The sequence below is a fragment of the Akebia trifoliata genome, chromosome 14 (genome assembly GCF_017979445.1).
Source record: "Akebia trifoliata isolate Shusen 1 chromosome 14, ASM1797944v1, whole genome shotgun sequence".
Taxonomy (NCBI): Eukaryota; Viridiplantae; Streptophyta; class Magnoliopsida; order Ranunculales; family Lardizabalaceae; genus Akebia; species Akebia trifoliata.
This window is the reverse complement of record NC_141388.1, coordinates 32,611,671-32,633,521: the sequence shown is the minus strand read 5'-3', so window position 1 is coordinate 32,633,521 and position 21,851 is coordinate 32,611,671. Positions and strand designations below refer to the sequence as shown.

General features: G+C 35.0%; 1 protein-coding gene across 1 annotated transcript; it reads left to right on the top strand.

Moving 5' to 3' along the window:
* Window positions 1–983: 983 nt before the first annotated feature.
* On the top strand, window positions 984–17,800 carry DPE2 (disproportionating enzyme 2). The gene is made up of 22 exons (XM_086422749.1): window positions 984–1,780; window positions 3,835–3,952; window positions 4,211–4,266; window positions 4,344–4,474; window positions 4,953–5,079; window positions 5,186–5,382; window positions 6,864–6,942; window positions 7,042–7,080; window positions 9,486–9,605; window positions 9,715–9,816; window positions 10,352–10,435; window positions 10,534–10,776; window positions 10,889–11,014; window positions 11,142–11,216; window positions 11,378–11,449; window positions 12,589–12,708; window positions 12,911–13,008; window positions 14,273–14,432; window positions 14,531–14,629; window positions 16,515–16,712; window positions 17,018–17,111; window positions 17,383–17,800. Exons 1-22 carry the CDS (start codon window positions 1,448–1,450, stop codon window positions 17,616–17,618), a joined length of 2,907 nt encoding a protein of 968 aa, XP_086278875.1. The 5' UTR covers window positions 984–1,447; the 3' UTR covers window positions 17,619–17,800.
* The last annotated feature ends 4,051 nt before the right edge of the window (window positions 17,801–21,851 follow it).

Genomic DNA, 21,851 nt, shown 5'->3' with positions numbered 1-21,851 from the left:
TGCTGCGATAAAGAATCCACACTTGGCTTTGGATTCTCAGTCCCCATGTGATTAAACCAAGGAATGGTTATTTGGACAATCCAGAACTCATCTCACGAGTATGATTGTCCATGGTTTGGATCAGACCGAAATCCGATCCATTCTCTTCAAATAACTTCAGATTTGAATTCTAGAATGAATCCAATCCATTAATATTCAGATCAGATATCTTAAGATTGGTTATGAATCAATTATGTTAGATCCAATGAAATGTAATAAAATTATATATAAGGTGACGTTCGGAAGTCCTAAAGAGAGCCAAACATTGTGTCAAACATTTTTTTTAATGTATGAGTTAGGAGTTTCGAAATGGACTGATTTTTGGTGAGGAAGATCTCTATGATAAAAAGATCACCATCACCAAAAATCAGCTCATTCTGAAAGTTTTAATTCTATCAAAAGGGATTTACAAAAATTGAACAGTCCACGATTCTTCAATTTGAAGAGATCATCCTCACAAAAAATCAGTATATTCTGAACTTGTAACTGCAATGCCACGTCACGAGAGTACAGGGGACTATGTCGGAGGGAGGGAGGGGGGGGGGGTTAGATAATCACGACTCTTTTATAACTCATTGGTAATTGAAATGACTCTGAGTGAGTCACCCGTTGTTAGGATATTGGGGGAGATGATCAATATGAATAGTCCATCAGTGAGTCAACAGGATTGTTTTTTTCTTCTTATTTGAGTTGATTAAATTTGTATTTAAACAACACATAAATGGTTAGGATCAATATAATGATTTTTAAATAAATTTAAATTTTAAATGGCTTGACTCGTTTGAGACAAGATGAATCGAACGGTTCAACTCGGTATTTGAAACGAGACGAGATACCGGGTTTTTAAACCACGATTCAATCTGATGGAAACATCTCTCTTCCCAACCGTCACACTATCGTGAGATGAGCATTCAATCTCAGCTTCTGTGTAAGAAAACAGCACTGAAATAAATCCAAAATAAATGAATAAATAAATAAGAAAAGTTTCTCTATTTTATTTCAATTTCAATAATGCCGGTTATTTAACCCAACCTCCAACGAGAGTGTGATCACAGTTTCTCTATAGGTCTTTGTTTCTTGGTTCCCAACAAAACCCACCTTCAGATTCCTTTGTTTCTTCTCAAGAACCTAAAATATCTCCAATGGTCCAATTTATTTTAACTGGTTTTTGAGATTTTTCAATTGGCTTTAAGTAGATTTCATCTGGGTATCACCCATTTTGATCTGAAATTCCGTCTCAACCGATAGATTGCAACTGGGTCTTAGTAGATTTCATCTGGCTTTCCTTCATTTTTCCGATATATTTCGTCTAAAAATCGCCAATATCTGAATTTTTTAAATCAGAAATCGATAGATTTCAATTGGGTTTTGCTAGATTTAATCTGGGTCTGTTTCATTTCTCGAAAAAATGGTGAATCTGGGATTGAAAAAAGTGAAATTGAGCTTCAGATTACCTTATTTTACTCATTGGGGTCAGAGCATCCTTGTTTGTGGTTCAGAACCTTTGCTTGGTTCATGGAATGTGAAGCAAGGTTTGCTATTGAGCCCATTTTATCAAGGTGAAGAGCTCATATGGGGTGGAGGAGTCACAGTTCCGAGTGGGTTTCGATGCGAATATAGTTATTATTTGGTGGATGATAATAGAAATGTTCTGAGATGGGAATACGGGAAGAAGCGCGAAATACTTCTGCCTGAAGGGATTAAGGATGGAGAAGTGGTGGAGTTTCATGATCTTTGGCAGGTTTTGATTTCATTGCCTTTTTCTTCTTCTTATTTCAATCTTTTAATTCTTTGTTTTATAATTATTCCTTAGTTTGGATATTTCTGTTGTTTCGTATTAATGTTTATTACAATACATTTTGACGAATAATATGCTAACTTATATTCATGGTTTCAAAACTCTTCCGAGACCGAGACGTATCGCCCAAGTCGTCTCGGTATCAGGCATGGATGAGGCGAACAAGTCAATTTTTCGAAAGAGATTTAAGACCCCACGTTCATTTTTCAAATTTTGGAACAAGAAGTCTCAAACGTATCGGAAAACTCATCCGAGATAACTCGGTATCTGGCATGGATGAGACAAGACGTGAAACTGAGTTTTAAAACCATGCATATATTAGATTCGACGAGTGTTCCCTCATTTATCGAATCTCATTGTTCAAAGAATTAGGATGCACATCGGTATTTATATACCACTCTTAAATAGAAATGGGTTAAGCACTTTTGATAATTTCATGTCTAGATTATTCCTATCATGGTTTAAAATAACAAAATGTATCGGATTGTAACGTTCATACATATTGGTATTGGTCGAGACCGATATGAAACATTGAATATTTCGGGTATCTATCAGCTTATATCTAATGTTTCGGCCGATACTGTATTGGTTTTTTTATTAATTGAAACATTCAATCGATATGGTATTTTAAACCTTGATTCCTAAGCATTGAATATCTCACTGTGTTACATATTTATCATAGACATGATAAGTATAATGGGTATTATATTATATAATAAATTAGAATATGGTTCAGTGAGATTTCATTTATGTATCTTCTCACAACCTTCACAAATTAGGTACATATCATAAAATATTAAATTTCTTTAATTCTGTCTTTACTACCTCAGCTCATGTCCTTAATGGATTCCCTCTAATCCAGTTAGAACTTCAACCAGCACCGAAGTGCCCCTTCTCACTAGTGCCATCATTTGTCCTTATTTACAACTGCTTTACACAATCTCAATCACCTTTCCTTTATTACCTTGACATTTCGGTTTCTATGGTAAGCAAATTGATTATTACTATGTTCATTTATATTATTGAAGAATTTTGTGGGAGTTCAACTTATTTTGAATGAAGTGTATATGATAATCTTTTTTTCATTTTTTTACGTTACATTATTATTAATTTTATGGTCTGGGAGAAGCTAATTTGTTACTTTTCATAAAATTAAAAATTAAAAAACAAGAAAAACAAATAGGAAAAGATAGAAGAAACCTGTGTATCTCACCATCCTTGCATTTTTATCCTTTGTTGAGAAGAAGGATATCCAAGGAGAATGAATATTCTGAAAATGGGCTTATGTTTGTACCGATGTTAATTAATAAATCCTCCAAAGCCATCACTTGTCTTATTGATGGCCAAAGTACAACATAGTTAACAAGTTGATTCAAGACTTGGAGCCCAGAGTATGGACATGATAGGTGGGGTGGACTCAGTGATTCCTTTAAAAAGGTTATTGGTTGAGAAAATTCTAGGCTGCTTTGTAGGAAATGGTGGATGAGACAAGTGAGTGACTAATTTCTTGAAAAGCATTCCTATGTCTTTGGGCATGTCTGAGTGCATTTTTTCATGCTACAAACATGTACCATCTTGGGGGCTCTACAGAAATATCTTTCATTACCACAAATTCAATCTGTTTTTCATATCCGAATTTCATACCTTTGATTTGAAATTTCATAGCACTAATTCCATCTCTAACCCTTTTGTTATTTTGTAAATGTAGATTGAGTTTATCAAAAACGACGTTACTGTTCAACTTTTAATGGATATCTTATAGTTTAAAAGCTGAAAAGGCATACACCAATTCTTGACATGGCTTTTATAAAAAGTCCTTTGCTAATCATAACTCGTATGTGCTTCGTTTGATTAGTCTTCACCTTGGTTTTATCATGGATATCTGATTCATATGTGAGAAGATTCTCCCTTTCTAAAAGTGTTACATTTTTTTATGAGTAAAAGTTATAATTTTTAGTTAACTTTACCTGAAATTTGTATTTATTGTTTGAATCTAGACTGCTTCAGAAGCTCTCTTTTTCAGAAGTGCATTCAAAAATGTCATCTTCCATGGAAGTTGGAGTTCGGATGTGGAAACACCCATAGGAGCCTTTCAGACTAACTTGGAGGAGGAAGGTAATTTCTGCTCATTTCAGACTTTGTGGTCAATAAGTTGACCTGATCTTATTTTAGAGAGATTCTATTGCTGCACTAAAACTTTCTAACGCCACCCCAATTCATTTGTAAATTACCAAAGAATTAGCACACATCTTGGGGTGGCGTTAGCAAAAGTTGCTGTGGCAATAGAAGCTCTCTTATTTTACTTACAGGTTATTATTTAGTTATTCCATTTCTTTGGTTGCATTATTTACAAATCTTGATTGCTTTACGCAGATTCAGTTCTCGTTCAGTTCAAAATTAGTTGCCCAAAGATAGAAGAACACACATTGGTAAGCTATTATTCACGAAATCTCCTGTTTTAACATTATTCAACTATTGAACTTTTGTACTATGTCCAATTTTGCAGGTTTATGTGATTGGTAGCTCCAATCGGTTGGGGCATTGGAAGGTTCAGGAGGGACTTAAACTTAAATATGCCGGTGAATCTTTCTGGGAAGTAGATTGTGTGATGAAAAAGAATGAATTGCCAATAAAATATCCTTTTGTGATTCTTTGTCATTCATAACATGTAAATTTTGTCGAGTGTATATTTTCCTTCTCTCTCGGGTGTGTCATACCCTGGTCAAGCCTTGTGACCCTCTTATATTTATAGTTCTCCCCCTCTCAAACAAATCGATCTTTTGGAGTAGTTGGTTGGTGAACATGATATCAGAGCGGTAGGTTCATTTAGGTCACGGGTTCAATTCTTTCCACTTATATGCGTGAGGGAGAGTGTTGAGTGTATATTCTCCTCTACTCTCGGGTGTGTCACACCCATTTATGCCCCATGACCCTCTTATATTCATAGTTCTCTCCAACAGATTGGTCTTTTAGAGTAGTTGGTTGGTTACCAAATTTCCTGAACTTTTCTCATTTTTATATACTGAAAAATCTCAATAAAATATCCTTTTGTGACTCTTTGAGTCTATGTATGTGCACATATTTCTCTTTTTCTCCTTAATGGTATTTCCACATACAAGTACTGTCAACAAGGAAAGACAGGAAATGTTTCATTGGAAGTTGGTCCAAATAGGGAGCTCTCTGTTGACCCAACATCAAAAAGTCCACCAAGATACATTACGCTATCTGATGGCATCTTTCGAGTAAGTTATAGAATGTGAACTCTAAATCTTTCTAAGTTACAAACTATGTCTTACGTGGAATAGAGACTTCAATTGAGTCCTAATCCATTAATTTTTATTTCATCAGGAAATGCCATGGAGAGGCGCTGGTGTTGCAATCCCCATGTTCTCTGTGAGGTCAGAAGATGATCTTGGAGTTGGAGAGTTTCTTGACTTGAAGTTACTTGTTGACTGGGCAGTTGAGTCAGGATTCCATTTGGTTCAGCTTTTGCCTATAAATGATACATCTGTGCATCAGATGTGGTGGGATTCATATCCCTACAGGTATGGCAACCATAGAACCTTGAAGTTGTCAAAAATTAATAACAGTGTGGTATGAATCCTCCTACCTGTTTGGCTATGGATGAACAATGTCAAGTTGGACACCTAAGTTGCGACAGTCTCCTCCTCCTCATCATCATCATCATTATTGAAATTCTATGCCTCACCCAAATAAGTCGCATGGGACAATCATGGACACTTATTGTTATTTTTCTATTTGGCACAATTCATTTAATTTGTTAGGTTAGGTAATGAGGAGATATGGCTTAAAATTAGTCAGGTTCGGGCCTAATATGAGTATATCCATATTCAAATCCAAAATTTTATTCGAAACCGGATCCGTATCCAAATCCGACTTGGATCCTATTAGCTAAAATCATATCCGAACCATGTTGCTCACTAAATCCGGATCCTGTTCTGATCTGACCAAATTACTTGATTCAGGTAGGTCAAGATGGACAATTCTGAACCGTTCAACATTTTTTTGCTATATTTCTTTTCTAATTTCTATATTATTCCATTTTACTATTAGAATTCTTTTATTTTGTAAGAATTCTTTTATTGCTTATCATGGGTGTCCCCACCCTTCGGATGAGACTAATTCCCCTCAGAAAGTCCTACATGCAACTGGTTGAGTCTGGGTCAACCGGACCCTGGAGGATGGCCCCAAGGAATTCATTGCTTCGTGGCATTTGAACACTTGACCTACCCTTCTTGAGGAGCTTATCAAAGCCCAGCTTGCCACTAGGCCAACCCCTTCAGGTTATTATTATGTAAGAATTCATGGCATATTAAAGTAGTAGAAAACATATATTTTGAAAAACATAAAAATTTAATTTTCAAAGCAATGTATAATTCAAATCTAGGCGGATATCAGAATGGGTCCATATCCGACTTGGATCAAGGGACATCAACCAGTATTCAACCCATTTTTTTTATTTGGATCTACTCCAAGGCCAAACCCGCTAAATTCGGATTCGGATCACTTTATTTCGGATAAAATCTGACCCATTTTATGCCCTATGAGGAGACTCCATCATGGAGGAAAATGTCATGTTCTACATGACCACATGTATGCTGAGATGGTACACCTTTTTTTCCCTTCTAATTTGAGTGTTGCTTACTCATAGCATGTTACCGAGTAAAATTTCATGTCATACATGCATGCTGAGATGCTCATGCACCCTTTTTTTTATTCTAATTTGAGTGTTGCTCACTCATATCCTGAAGCATTTTTACGTAGATATGTTTCTGTATGCTTAATGCCATTCTGCCATTCTGAACAATCTTTCTCCCAATATTCTCACATAACCAAATGTACACCTTTGGTTGGTTTTCCAAGGTATCCATGTCAAAGAATTCGTGTTTTATGTTTAATTGGAACACGTAGGATTCTCTATGTCTAAGTTGATCATGGCTGTTTCATAACATAAATGCATTTGAAGATTTGAGTCACTGAAAACTTCCATTTACCTATCCTGCAGCTCTCTTTCTGTATTTGCATTGCATCCGTTATATTTGAGAGTACAGTCACTTTCAGAAAATGTTCCAGAAGAGATTAAGGTTGTTTTTTCTAATCTTTTCTCTAATAATGAGAGATCAATTATTTTTTCATGTTTTTCCTTACGTTGACGTTTGGTGTTTGACCATTTGTACTTGTAGAAAGAGATCTTGGAGGCCAAAGAACGGCTGGATGGAAAGGTGATACCTTTTTATTTTCCAGATTTGTATAACAAATTTCGTTAAAAATGAAGTAACCAACAACCTATCCTAAAGGTCAAGGTGACCTGCCAAGGAAGCTAGCATAAATGAAAAATGACTGGCACACATGCCATAAAAACATAAAAACTGGTAGACCCACTCAACTATCCTCGTACAAAATTGAATTCCACCTAAAAAATCCTAAAAGAAAATCGCTCTGAATTGTGGAATGTCTATTTTTTGTGATAAAATACTAATTAAACTGGAGGGTTTCTTCAAATACAAGAAGCCAAGTCAACTATTCAATCAAACGATATTTGGCTTGTTTCCCATTCCTTCTTGAGAAACACTGGGGTATATCCTTGTGAAATTGTGCACAATTTCATTGGTTGGGGGAGTGTCCCCACAAATCGGATTATTTGGGGAAAACAATACAATAGAAGCTTATGAGTTGTTTAGTATTGGATCTTTTATTTAAGATTGTATATTTCTGGATCAAGTTATATGTATAGGGTCAGGTTCGGCAGCCCATGTTAGGGAGCCAACACGGAGCCAATGCATTTGTCCTGTAAGACTTAAAAGTTTTGGATTGGGCTGATTTTTTGTGAGGATCTCTATGATGAAGAGATCATCCTCACAAAAAATCAGCCCAATCTGAGACTTCTAACCCCCATCAAAAGTGGTTTAGAATTGTGGACTGTCGATTTTTTACCACTAATTTGTAAACCACTTTTGATGGATTTAAAAGTTTCAGATTTGGCTGATTTTTTGTGAGGGTGATCTCCTCACCCTAGAGATCACCCTCACAAAACATCAGCTCAATCTGAAACTTTTAAGCCATATAGGACAAATGCGTTGGCTCCATGTTGGCTCCCTAATGTTGGCTGCCGAATGCCACCCATATATATATATATGCCAAAAAACAGTATATATGCACTAGTATGATTAGTTAAGGACTTTTTTTTGTTAATTACATGTTATAACATGAACAACTTTCTAAGCATGCTTCAAAAAACAGAAGAAAGAGTACAACACATGCCCACAATGCCTTTGAGGAAAAAGTCATTTCCTTAAAACCTCAATGCTTTTTTTGTGAACCTCATGTTGAGGCAAGGGTCAAGGTGTAGGTCTCCACTGCCTTTGAAAACATTCAAACACACCTTATATAAGAAATGTGTGAAGCTTAGGGCTTTCTTGCATTCTGTGAGTGGTGAGGCACCCTTCATTCATAGACTACACTCCCACAAATCCTTCCCATCATGGAACATGGGATGGAGGGCTAAACCACCCATTAAAGAAACTGCGAGTCTGCAAGGACACCTAAATCCCCAAGATTGCACAATATTAGCATGTATGGTCTAGCTTCCAAATCCTCTTTGACATCTTTTAACAACTGACATAACCTAGTTACAAACATATTTATATGAATCATTATCATTAAATATTTTAGGAAACAGATATTAAATGATTTTTTTTATCCAAAAATTTGGGGTTGGTAGAACGAATTTTGTTCCTTCAAACAATTCTGTCATAAATCCATGACTTTTGTTTATTCAAATGTGTTCATGTTCCTCTAACTACCTCAATCCACATTCTTTTTTGTCTTCCTCTGGATCTTTTAGAACCTTCAACTTGCCTTTAACTAGGCTTATTAAATCTATATTTTTTTTTAAATAAAACTAAAATATCTAACATCATATAGTCACAATGCATCTTTATTTTGCCTTTTATGTACTTGATATAGCATGATTTATGATCATTTCCATGCATAATTATATCTATTTTGGCTTTCAAGCCTTAGCTCAGAATACAATGCTATATACATTCATTTCCTCACTTCATGCAGTTGTTATTATAGTTTGGTGGCTTATGATTTTGTGTTTTCAAGGTTATTTTATCATTCTCTAGTTTTAATGAAAACCTTTCTAATATTTCCATCATTTCCACATAATTTAATCATTTCGTCTTGAAAGGCATTATTTCCACTGTAAATTTAAACTTTCCCTTTCTCAGGAGTTTGAAATACATCTCTTCATCAAAACCTAATACTTCTCTTAAGCTACTCCAACTTTGAGGGTTGATACATGTTATGCTTCATTGTAAATGAAAGTATTTTTTTTTAAATGTTAGTTCCTGATTGTGTCAGGGAAAAACTTCTTGTTGTCTTTCAGGATCCGCTTATACATGATTCTTTCGAGTTAAACTAGTGTAGGCAGTAGAATAATCATAAATCTTGAGTTGAAGGCTTAGATTGTGAGTAGAAACCTAAAATTTTCAGGAAAAGATCAGAGATAATTTGGTTGTTTTAACAAATATTATCAAATTCCGGACTTGAAAAATGAATTTCCCATTAATTGATATTTGGCTTCTCTATGTCCTTATTAATTTTTAGTTCATCTTTGTAGGCTGTTGATTATGAGGCTTCCATGGCCACTAAGCTTTCGATTGCCCGTAAAATTTTCTCACTGGAGAAGGACTCAGTACTTACTTCGAGTCCCTTTAAGAAATTTTTCTCTGAGAATGAGGTATATCTTAAAATCTATTGATAATTGATTTCATCTTCTACTTCATTGAATTTTGACTTCTACGTTGAATTAAATTGCAACTCACAATCTTGAGTTTTATACGTAATAGGAGTGGTTAAAACCATATGCGGCCTTCTGTTTCTTGAGGGACTTTTTTGAAACAGCAGATCACAGCCAGTGGGGTCGTTTTTCTCATTATTCTAAAGACAAGGTAATCAAGTCTGTGATCACTACTGAATTGAGTTAAGAAATCGTTTACTTCCACATAATACCTTATTTATTTATCTATCCGAATGTTTATTCCAAGGGATACTTTCCGGTTACTCTAATAGTGCGGGGATTATTTGGCATGTTAGTTTATTAGAGTTGTAAAGGGGTAAAAGAGGAAAAATTATAAAGTTGGAGGGGTGTTTTTAAAAAATCTTTGGGGTTTAAGGCAGGCAAAAGAGAAAAAATAGTAAAGTTGGAGAGGTATTATTAAGAAAGGGTGGAGAAGAGGAAAGACAATAAAGTTGGAGGGGTAATCTTGGAATACGGTAAAAGAAGAAAGAAAATAAAGTTGAGGGTATTTTTGAAAAAAGGAAGAAGAGAAAAGGTAAAGCCTGTCCTCGAGATACATTGCTTATGGGGCATAAATCTTGAGACAAAGAGAGTGGGAGTGTGGGATCCGCCTTTATGTTTTATTATATAGATTGAAAATCTTCTCCTCAGCAACCTCTTATAGTTTTATTTTCTTGTGATTTCAGCTTGAGAAGCTTGTTTCTAAGGATAGTGTGCACTATGACATTATTTGCTTCCATTATTATATTCAGTTCCATTTACATCAACAAGTGAGTGGATAATCTTAATCCATTATATTATAAGTATTATTAGCTTATATTTGTGTTCCATGACTTCCTTGTGTAATACCTTTAAATATAATTTGTAGTTGTCAGAAGCCGCAACATATGCAAGAAAGAAAAGAGTTATCTTGAAGGGAGATCTACCGATTGGTGTGGGCAGGCACAGCGTTGACACATGGGTGTACCCAACTTTGTTTCGCATGAACACATCTACTGGGGCACCCCCAGACTATTTTGATAAAAATGGACAGAATTGGGGTTTCCCAACTTATAATTGGGAAGAAATGTCGAAAGATAACTATGCTTGGTGGCGTGCTCGTTTGACACAGGTTTCTTTCTTCATTCATCATTTTCATTGAGCATTTTATTAGACTTTTTATTCTTATCTGAATTATTTCTTCATTGAATCAAAGTTTTTATTCCTGTAATTTATATTCACAGATGTCAAAATACTTCACGGCATACAGAATAGATCATGTCTTAGGTTTCTTCAGAATATGGGAGCTCCCAGAACATGCTATCACAGGTCTAATTGGAAAATTTCGACCATCCATCCCTCTAAGTCAGGTATTTGAAAAAAAAATAATGGTTAGGCAACTAGTATAATAATTTGAGAGAAATGGAATGTTTTTAGCCAATCACGTCTTCATTTTCTCTTAATTTGTTTACACACTATAAAATTATTTGTTTGTAGGAAGAGCTTGAGAAGGAAGGAATATGGGACTTCAATCGTTTGAGCCTTCCATATATTCGACAAGAAATGTTGCAGGTATATATATACATATTTGTTATTGGTTGTCTGGCTCCTCTGAAGTTGTATCACCTCACTGAATACACCTAAGATATCTTCTTCATTCAGTCAAGTGCACGTTGTTCATCCCATTTAATTATGTTATCTTTTTTTTTTTTTTTTTTTTATAAATGTTTCAGGATAAATTTGGAGATTCCTGGACTGTTATTGCTTCAAGCTTTTTGAATGAATATCAGAAGCACTGCTACGAGGTTATTATCATGGTTCCTAAATGTTTTCTTTGATATTGTCACTCTTTTTAAACCCATGTTTGGTCTTTGCTGAGGGGTTTCTTGCTTCCATGAAACTTTATGAAAATAGTATAATAACTCACATTCATGATATTTTAGTAGTTCCGAAAGATGGACTTATTATGCAATTCTTTAGCAATTTTTGTTGTTCAAGGAAAGAAAATATATAGTGAGTGATATGTTGTGTTGGTTGGCCAATTATTTAATCACTGTAAAGAGGCAGTTGAAGATGGATCTCATACACCTAAGTTTTTGTTCTTTATTCCAAAGCGCAAAATTGATATTTTATTAGAACATAGATTATAATCCATGGATTATTTGACCAGCCACTTACAATACCCCATCACTTGTTACTTTTGTGCTCATGAATGAAGGTCATAGGTTTTTTATTTTAATTTTTATGCCAGTATCATTAATTTTGATATTTCTTGAAATACAGTCATGGATAAATGCATACTTGAGGTATGTTTTCTTTTTCCCGGTGGAGGATTAGTTCAATCACATGGTTTCATCTCTTAGTTTTCTAAACAACTTATTCCAATGTCTAGTGCACCCCTTAATTGATGCAATTAGAAGTGTAAAATATTGATTATATAGGGAATTAATTTGTTTAGATAACTTTTATCACTATAAACATAAATTGTCATTTTTGGCCATTATATGTAAACATTGATACTTTTTCCCTACAAGAAATATCTACTCTGTTAGAATTTAAAGAAATAGGAATTTGTTTTTGAGGAAATATTTGTTAAGAAAGGAAAATCTTTCTAAGCTTCTGTGCAGAGCCTTAGTGTTGTGGGATAACGTAAAATGGGAGTTAAATGACAGATTTCCCCTGCAAATATCATATTCTGTTGCTTCTATTTAAAAATAATAATTCTGATTTGACAAGTACTATTGTGGCAATGAATGTCTCTTGTCTGTTAACATGCTGCTTTGTATCCTTGGAAATGATGATCAATCTTTAAATTTAAATATTATATTCCTGAAAATTTTTGCCAACTTTTTTGTAAGTCCTCTTTACCTGTTTTAGTTAAATTTTGCACAAAAGAGCTTGGTCTCTTCAGACATGGGATTGATATTTTTCTTTGTTATTATAGTTCAAGGAGGACTGCAACACAGAGAAAAAAATTATTTCCAAACTTGAAACATGTGCTGAAAAGTCCTTATGGTTGGAGACGGAAGACAAAATACGGCGCGAGCTCTTCAATCTTCTACAGGTAGGATGTCTGGGATTGAGTAGAATTAGATTAATTACTCTAATCTCTTATATGAATATTTTTTTAATGTGGTACACGTTTTTTCTGATTATCTTCTCAAGAGGCTTGTCGAAATAATTAGTGTTCTATATTATTGCCATTTTTCCATGACTGCCTTTAGATTTTGAAATGTTATACATGTCTTGTTGGGTTTGGCTGGCAGAATATTGTTCTTATCAGAGATCCAGAAGATTCAAGTAAATTTTATCCTCGTTTTAATATCGAAGATACATCGAGTTTCAAAGATCTAGACGATCACAGGTATACCAATCATAGATAATATTATCTCAATTTGAGAGAGCTAGCTTATATTCTATACCATCATCAAGGATATAAATTTATATTTTAATCAGAAGGCTGATTGTGTACTTCTATATGAGCCAATGTTTTGTCTTATATGGGCTAAAAGATTCAGAATGGGCAGTTTTTTTTTGCGAGGATGATCTCTATGCTGAGGAGATCATCCTCACAAAAAATCAACCCATTCCAAAACTTTTAGCACATATAGGAGAAAACACTTTGGCTATGTTATTGGCTCTTGGACCCGACTAGCCTTACCCTTACTAACTTAGTGAGATTTCAACTCTTACTAAGGGTCGTTGACCTCACCTTGGAATCCAAAAACTTAGTCAGTTGCCAGAGTGTTGTAGAGAACAAAATTCTATGAACTTTGAATCTTTTCTTTCTTTCAAAAAAAAAAAACAAAATTTCACCGTTGAATTTTAATTTTAAGTTTGAGAGTTCAGTGGAAGATTTTTTTTTTTATAGATAGTTCCGTGGAAGTTCAGCAGCCATCTATTTTTAAAACCTTCAATGTTGCCCCCCAAAAAAAAAAAAAATTTCTTTTTTTGATTTTTTTTTATCTGAGTTTTTCTATGAAATCTAGAGGGCTGTGGTGTTGGATTTCGAATGTGGTAATCCGTTTCAGCAAAAGGACCCCTAGTAAGGCTTAAAATCTTATAAAGTAATGAAAGTGTTTTATATATGTATACACACACACACACTAGAGTTCGCCCATGCCGCACAAGGCATCCTCTTTAGAATTAAGGGGGTAAAAGTAGAAAAAAGAAGTTGGGGGTATTATTAAATTTTTTTGAGGTTAAGGGGTAAAGATAAAAATAAAAAAATAAAGTGGGTTAAAGGAGTAAAGAGGAAATATAGTAAAGTTAGAGGGGTGAAGAGGAAAGACAATAAAGTGGCCCCACAAAAACTATAGTTGGATGGGGTGTTTATCCTAGGTAGAAGGAAGTTTGTACCCCACAAAAGTGGTCCCTATATATATATAGGGTCGCGATCGGAGACCCTAAAGAGAGCCAAACATTTTTTCAATGTACAAAGAGATCATCCTCACCAAAAATCAGCTCATTCCGAAACTTCAAACCCCTATTTTGAAAAATGTTTGGCTCTCTTTAGGGCCTCCGAACGCTTCCCATATATATATATATATAGATAGATAAAGAAGATTTGGCACAAGTCCCATCAGTTACTATCTATAAAATGTCACACTGGTTGTTTTATGATACAGTAAAAATGTAGTGAAAAGATTGTACTACGATTACTACTTCTGTCGGCAAGAAACCATTTGGAGCCAAAATGCAATGAAGACTCTTCCTGTCCTCTTGAACTCATCAGATATGATGGCTTGTGGAGAAGATCTGGGGCTCATTCCTTCTTGCGTTCATCCAGTATGTTTTTTATTTTATTTTATTATGTTCATTCTTATGCTAATATTGAACGGCTTACAGATTTTATGAATTTTGATTTGGGGATGTTTTCAATCCAGGTTATGCAAGAGTTAGGATTAATAGGTTTACGCATTCAACGTATGCCGAGTGAAGCCGGTTTGGAGTTTGGCATTCCCTCTCAATACAGCTATATGACAGTAAGCTTGTACAATCTTGGCCTATTTATTTATTTTTTATATATACCATTTCATAATATGGTTAGTATGTGTTTATTTGACTACGTTATGTTTTTTTAGGTTATTTTTGTTAGTTTTCTTAGCTAGGATTTCCTAATACACATAGGGATATGGAAACACATTGTAGTTGTAATAGACATTATATGGATATCCCACTCGTCATATTGATGCCACATACTGATTTTAAGTTCATTAAGATACTAGAGTTTGTAGGCACAGGCTTCCTCTTTGGGGATAAGGGGGTAAAAGAGGAAAACAATTAAGTTGGAGGGGTATTATTGGAAAAGGGGAGAAGAGGAAATGCAATACATACAGTTGAAAGGGTATTCTTGGAAAGGTGGGTAGAAGAGGAAGGGCAATAGGGGAGAAAAGAAATGGGAATAAATTTGAAAGTTGTCCTCGAGATACATTCTTTATGGGGGGATAAAAATTGAGACAAAGGAGGGGGACAACCATTCTATTTTAGTAATGGGTGGGGATCCGTAGACTCATGGCGAGGGAACTCATATATCCACTCACAATCTTGACCGTGTCTACAAGAAATCAAACAGTTGAGATAAATCATAGGGATATGTGATGAATTCTTGTGAAACATATCCTATCTCAACCATTGGATTTCAGGTTTACAGGATTGGCATTGTGAGTGTAACATATGACTTTCCTTTCCATGAGTCTACCGATCCCAACCCTTTATTATATAGATATATTGTGTGGTATTTATGGTTGTTTATTTTAACAAAACAGTCAATATTTTAAGCATTGAGGTCAAAGTCATCAGAATATGTCCTTATATCTGTTTATGATTATATTTGGGAAAATATGAAATTAACAAATAACACAATAATATATGTTAAGTGGTTTTACAAGAATTGATACAATAGTTAGTCCTAGTGTCGGTATTGTATTGTGTCCATATAAAGAAGCTGAGCATTTTGAGATGAAATAATATTAGTGAAAAATGGAGGAAGAAGGGAATGTAAAAATTAAGAAAGAACTTGGGAGAGGTAGCTGTGCTAACTCGCTTGAACCACTCATCATTGGATTCAGATCTCGAGATAAAGACTCTCTCTCTCTCTCTCTCTCTCTCTCTCTCTCTCTCTCTCTTTATGTGCATTGTTCTCTCACGGAAGATTGGATCATAAGAAACATGCATAGCTTCCTACTTGTCGTGGTAGAGTTTCATAAGAAAGCTCATCTTAATCCCAACTCTCATAATGAGATCTTCACATTCACTCTGTTCCATTGAACTGTTCACTCATTCTACCTCTCACAAGAGGCATAATGGTTAAATAGAACATCTGTTGAACTATATGTGAAGAGATGCCTGAGTACCCATTTTGAGGGCAAATAATGACTTGAAAACCAATAAAAAAAAATTGTCTCAAAGAAGCCTTCTATCATCTTTTAGATAAAGCGAAAATCACAGATAAATTGTTCATGGTTGATTGGTTGCCAATAAATATTTTTGTGTAGGCAGTTATCCAGCCTTCAACAATTATATTTGTTTGTTTGGTCCCCCCCAACTATTTCTTGGGGGTCGTCTCCGCTTCAGGTCGAAAAGGCAGGTTACATTGTTTCCATTGATTTGATATCCACATAATCTTATGTGAAATTTCAAGATATTTTAATTTCCACGAGGTTCAACATGAAATTTAACTGCTCTGCTTCTCAAGAATATCTAAATTCAATCTGGTCAGAAATGGCAAGTTGTAAAGAACACCTCAATACTAGAATTCCTAACACCAGATAGAATTTTGAGTTCTAAAGAAATGCTCCATATTTATAATTTTATCTCATTTTCTATAATTCTTTAGAAAATTGTCTTAGCTACGTTGTTCCTTCTTAGGTGTGTGCACCATCATGTCATGACTGCTCTACAATGCGTGCTTGGTGGGAAGAAGATGAGGAAAGAAGATGCCGATTTTATAAAACTGTAGTAGGATCCAATGATGTACCACCTTCACAATGCACTCCTGATGTTGCACACTTCATCTTAAGACAGCATGTTGAAGCTCCATCAATGTGGGCAATTTTCCCTCTCCAGGTATTGTGGCAATCAAAGAATATGATAAACTAACTCAAAAAAAAAAAAAAAAAGCAGATAAACATACTCAACTGACGTGGAATGAGCACAGGGCCATAGATTTTTCCTTTTGTATCTCGAGGAAAATAATCTATGGTTTTGTGCACATGCCACGTCAAATGGAAATCTATGGTATCTCGAGTATGGTTTTTTTTTTCCCAATCAGTTTATCACAACTCTAAATCAAATGGAAACACGTATGTGACTACGGACCCAAAACCTTTCTTATTCTTGCAAGTAAACCTTGATTTTTGTTACATGAACAGGATTTGTTAGTGTTGAAAGAAGAGTACACCAAACGACCTGCGGTGGAGGAGACGATCAACGATCCCACAAATCCAAAACATTATTGGAGATACCGTAAATACAAATTTTACTTCTTGAATCGTTTTTGTTTGGTATATGGAAACATCAAAAAACATTAAGGAGTTTGCAACTGAAAATAGAGAGTGATTCAAATATATATTGAGAACTTGTATTGTCACACCAACATTTGCTAATGCCACCCCATCTTTCGGGGGTGGTATTAGACAAAGTTGGTGTGGCAATAGAAGTTCTCTATATATTTCGAATCATTAAATGCCAAAATTCAAATCTCAACACATCCGGATTTTGTTATCTTGTTATTCAGGTGTGCATGTGACGTTGGAGTCTTTACTGGCAGACGATGAGCTCAAACTGGCAATAAGAGATCTTGTTGAAAGTAGTGGTAGATCACATCCTCCCATAGAAAAAATTGACGGCAAGGACAACAACAATACGAAAGTTGTAATTCCAGAGAAGAATCAGGTTGCAGTGAATGGGCAAGGATTGGTCTCCCGAGTATCTCAATTAAATGGTATGCCACAAAAAGAGGTCACTATTTGATACTAAAAACAGATTTCTTCGATCCTAATAGAAACATACATCTAAATAAACTTATATTTCATGGTTCTTAATGCATGTATGAGCCATTCCTTAAGATTTCATCAGACTATATTGACAATTATGTTTTTTTAAGTTAAATATAATTTGGTATCAAGAGATACTCATGTCGCAGTGGATTGTTACGATCGACCTCCCTAGCCATCAAACATACACTCATGAAGAATGACGCTTGGAAAAATTACATCAAGTACTTGGTTGGGTTTTGCACGAGTTAACCGAAGCTTGCTTACGCCACAAGACTAGGGCTCAAGGCTCGACTTTTTTGCATCATTCTCGCTGAGGCACATTTTGGTTTATTGGTTAGGTTCATATCAAATGGTTTTGGAGCTAGAACATAACATCTCATTTCATGTTCGAATCTCGCAAAGGGCGACCTAGGGAGAAACACCCAAGTGAAAACTGCCCTTGAGTCGGGCACCACTGGGGGTAAAGGGGTATTTTGGGGATATCAAAAAAGGATACCACAGTGGAATCAGCTGAATATTTGAAAATGGCTCAAGAAGATGGAAGTTTTTAAAAATATATAAATTAAAATTTTTAAGTCAGTTTAAAATTATTTATAAAAACATATGTATATGAATATAAGTTTTTTTTTTTTTTTTTTAATATTATAAGGTATGATTTGTAGATGCTCAATTACAAAATCTGTCTTTTACATGGATAACAAATATTTGTATTATTAAAAATTAAATATTTGAATTAAAAAATTACAAAATCGGCCACTCAATTCAGATTTAATAAATTTGGCTGACATAATCAAATTTTGAACCATTCAGATCGGTCTTCCGGTTCCTGAGTTTGAATCTTGCCGAGTGAATTTCGAGATTGAGATGACTCGTCCGATTCAACTGAGTCATCTTGATCTCGTACAAGTTTTTAAACCGTGATTGTAATTTACTGTGATGGATGGCTCATGATGGTTCTGGAAAGTGATTGCTGACTGGACCTACCATTGCTTCAATCTGGACCATTCAATAATTTAATGTACGAGGGGTATTATAGTCAAAGAGTTTTTATTTTCCTCCGTGAGTTTCGGATCCCAAACCGGTTTTAATGGACATAAAAATTTCTGTTACACGACAAGACCCTTGGACCAACGGTGGAGTCAAGATTTTCTGTTAATGAACACCTGTCTTAAGCTATAAAATGAACATATAATAGCCACGTGTGGCTATTACACAAAGAATAATAATGATTGGACGCGTTTAAGTACGCGGATGACGTGGCAAGGGCACAGACAGATTGAAGACAAGTTGCCACAATAGACGTCTTACATAAAATCTAAAATGTCCAACGAATCGTGTCAAGTTAAGAACTCGTGAGTCAACTCAAATTAAAATATTTAATAACTCAAAATGCTTTTTATTTTCAATTTCTTGCCAAATGAAGCAGACAGATGAATGATTTTTTAATATAGATTTATGATGTGTTTCTGATCTGACTTTAGTTAGTGCATTTTCTATCTGATTCGGTCGACTTTCCGAGTTAACTCTACGAGTTATATGACCGAGTCGAGTTGGCGAGGTTTTTTTTTTATGTGTCAACCGTTTTAGTCTGTGAAAGAGTGGGAGGCCGTAGTTCACGTAACTAATGGAAAGGAAAATGGTTTCCTCGTAAAGCGGCAGAAGTTAGGTGACACGTGGCAGAAAGTGGTGGTGGTGGGTGAGTTTAATAAGTAGGGGTGGGTGAGGGGGTGAATTGAGAGAGGGTGGACATTTGAGCGGATCGATTCCTCTTGCGCTCTCTTCACTGCTCGTTTCCTCTGAATGCCTTACCAGTGTTCAGGGGGGTCTCGTCTTCAAATGGTTTCTCTCTCTCTCTCTCTCTCTAATTCGTGTTTAAATATTCAATTCAATCTTATTAAAGATGAGTAGCGTCAAACGACGTTTGAGGCTATCCATTAAATGAACGGTTGAGATGGAAGAATACTCCTTGAGATTTGTTTCAAGTATAAGTTCTTCTAGAAAACCAATCCAATCTCTAAGACTATAATGGCACGTTTCGGTTTGTGTCGATCAATATCGTATTAATTTTTTTATTAATCAAAATATTCAATTGATAGGAGATCATAGAGGAAATTCGGTGGCAAACTCATTGATCTCGGATACATTGTGATTGGGCCATCGCGAAAATCTTGTTAAGATTTTATTAACTTCGGTTGATTTTAGAAAACCGAGTATTTTTTTTCTATATATAAATATATTCGATTTTCCAGAATTTAAATACTATAATGTATTATATAATTAATTATCTACTAATTCAATTTACAATAAAAATTGGGTCTTGTTAGGGCACACGTTAAGGTGCAATAAATACACTTTGGAAATTGAATTTTGTACAGAAAATGTCCTTAATTTTTATTTTACCAAAATACCCTTGAATTCCAATTTCCAAAGTGTATTTATTGCATTTTAACATGTGCCCTTGGGTCATACCTTAACAAAATCCTTAAAAAATAATTTAAAATTTAAAATATAAATTTGTTTAATTATCAAATTCAGATGACTCGTCCGAAGGTGTTTGAGACTAGCAAAAAATAAAGAGTCGTGATAATATGACACCCTCCTCTTATCTACGATTTTGTGATTAAGGGCATATGTCAAAGGAGGGCGTCACGAAATCATTACACAAAAATAAATGAATAAAGTTTCTAATTGACACCCACTTGTTTGTGAAATCAATCACAACCCCATTTCAATGATTCAGAGCGGTTAATTGGCCTTGAATAGAATAAAAATTGTGCCATGGGATGAACACTTTTTTTTTATGACGAGGTGTCCGAACTTACGTCCAACTAGGGGGATCGGATTAGCCAAGGCATATGGGTCCTTCCCTCCGCATATCACACACTGGGTAAGTGAAGGATGCGCCCTCGCAGGTGGCCCCTAGGAAATGCTGCCCGTACTAAGTATCGAACTCACAAGCTACAGACTCCCACCGCTTATTGGATCCAAATTTTCCATTGAGCCACCCCCTTGGAGTTAATGGGACGAACACTTAATCGTGTGATAGTGATCCTTGAACAAATATTGCTTTTAAATACAATATATAAGAGCTCAACTTTGATCTTTGCTAATGAAGTTTTTTTTTTTTTAATTGGCACAGTAATTGGTGGCGATCTTAGAGTGGAGACGTGGGCGCTATAGGTTGTCATTTACCTCTTTCTTTTTTACTGTCCATTTTGTTTATTTTTTTTTTAATAAATGTTTATCAAGTTATTAACTTTTAATTTACGTTCATCACTCATTGTAGGGTCCAATCCTTTGGACTCATACCCACTAGGGGTGTGCCTTAGTGGTAAGACCAACAACTAAAGTTTGCTCCTTTAAGTTGTAAGTTCAAAACTGAGGACCATTTCTTGATTATAATGCCACATGTCTTGTGTGGGTTGGTGAATGTGGTCATGGATTAGTCTTGTCAAATATGGCTGGGAAACCTAGGTTGGGCCTGTCCTCTGGACTGCCTGATGGACCGAGTCCTTGACCTCTACCAACGGGGATACCATGTTTCCAAAAAAAAAATCCTTTGGACTCATGAAAAATGATTCAAACAAAAACATGGAGGGCGGCCAGTAAAACACGAAACACAATTGGTCGATGATATGTCGCATATCCTTATGGTAAATCCCAACTGTTGGATTTTTTGTTTTAATCGTTGGGATTGCATGTTTTTATGAATCATTTTTCGTGTTGGGGGTGTTTGATTTGAATTAGTATCTTTTGATCAGATAATATAAATTGATTTCCCGAATCTCATTTGGCACTATTGTTTCTCAAAACTGATGTGTTTCGTTCAAATTGTTAGATTTTGATCGTTAATTCTGTTTTTTAATTTTTCAGAATTGAAATATTAATCTTATTTAGTTATGTTGTTTGAAAAAACTGATTTTTAGCACAAAAATGAAAGAAACAGATTCCAAAATTGCAATAATTGGTCAAGTCTCATTTTTATTTTAAAACATGAAACTCTAGAATTGGATCATTGACAAGAACTAGACTCAACACTCCAAACAAAACGCCTTTTATCGATTTTTTTTAGAAATTTTATACCGCGTTTTCTATTTATTGTTATCCAAAAAGACCAAATAAATAATGACTCAGATGAAATCAAGAAATACCCAATCCCATAAACACTCTTATACTTGTTACAATTGCAAGTGTATAGTACATTTAA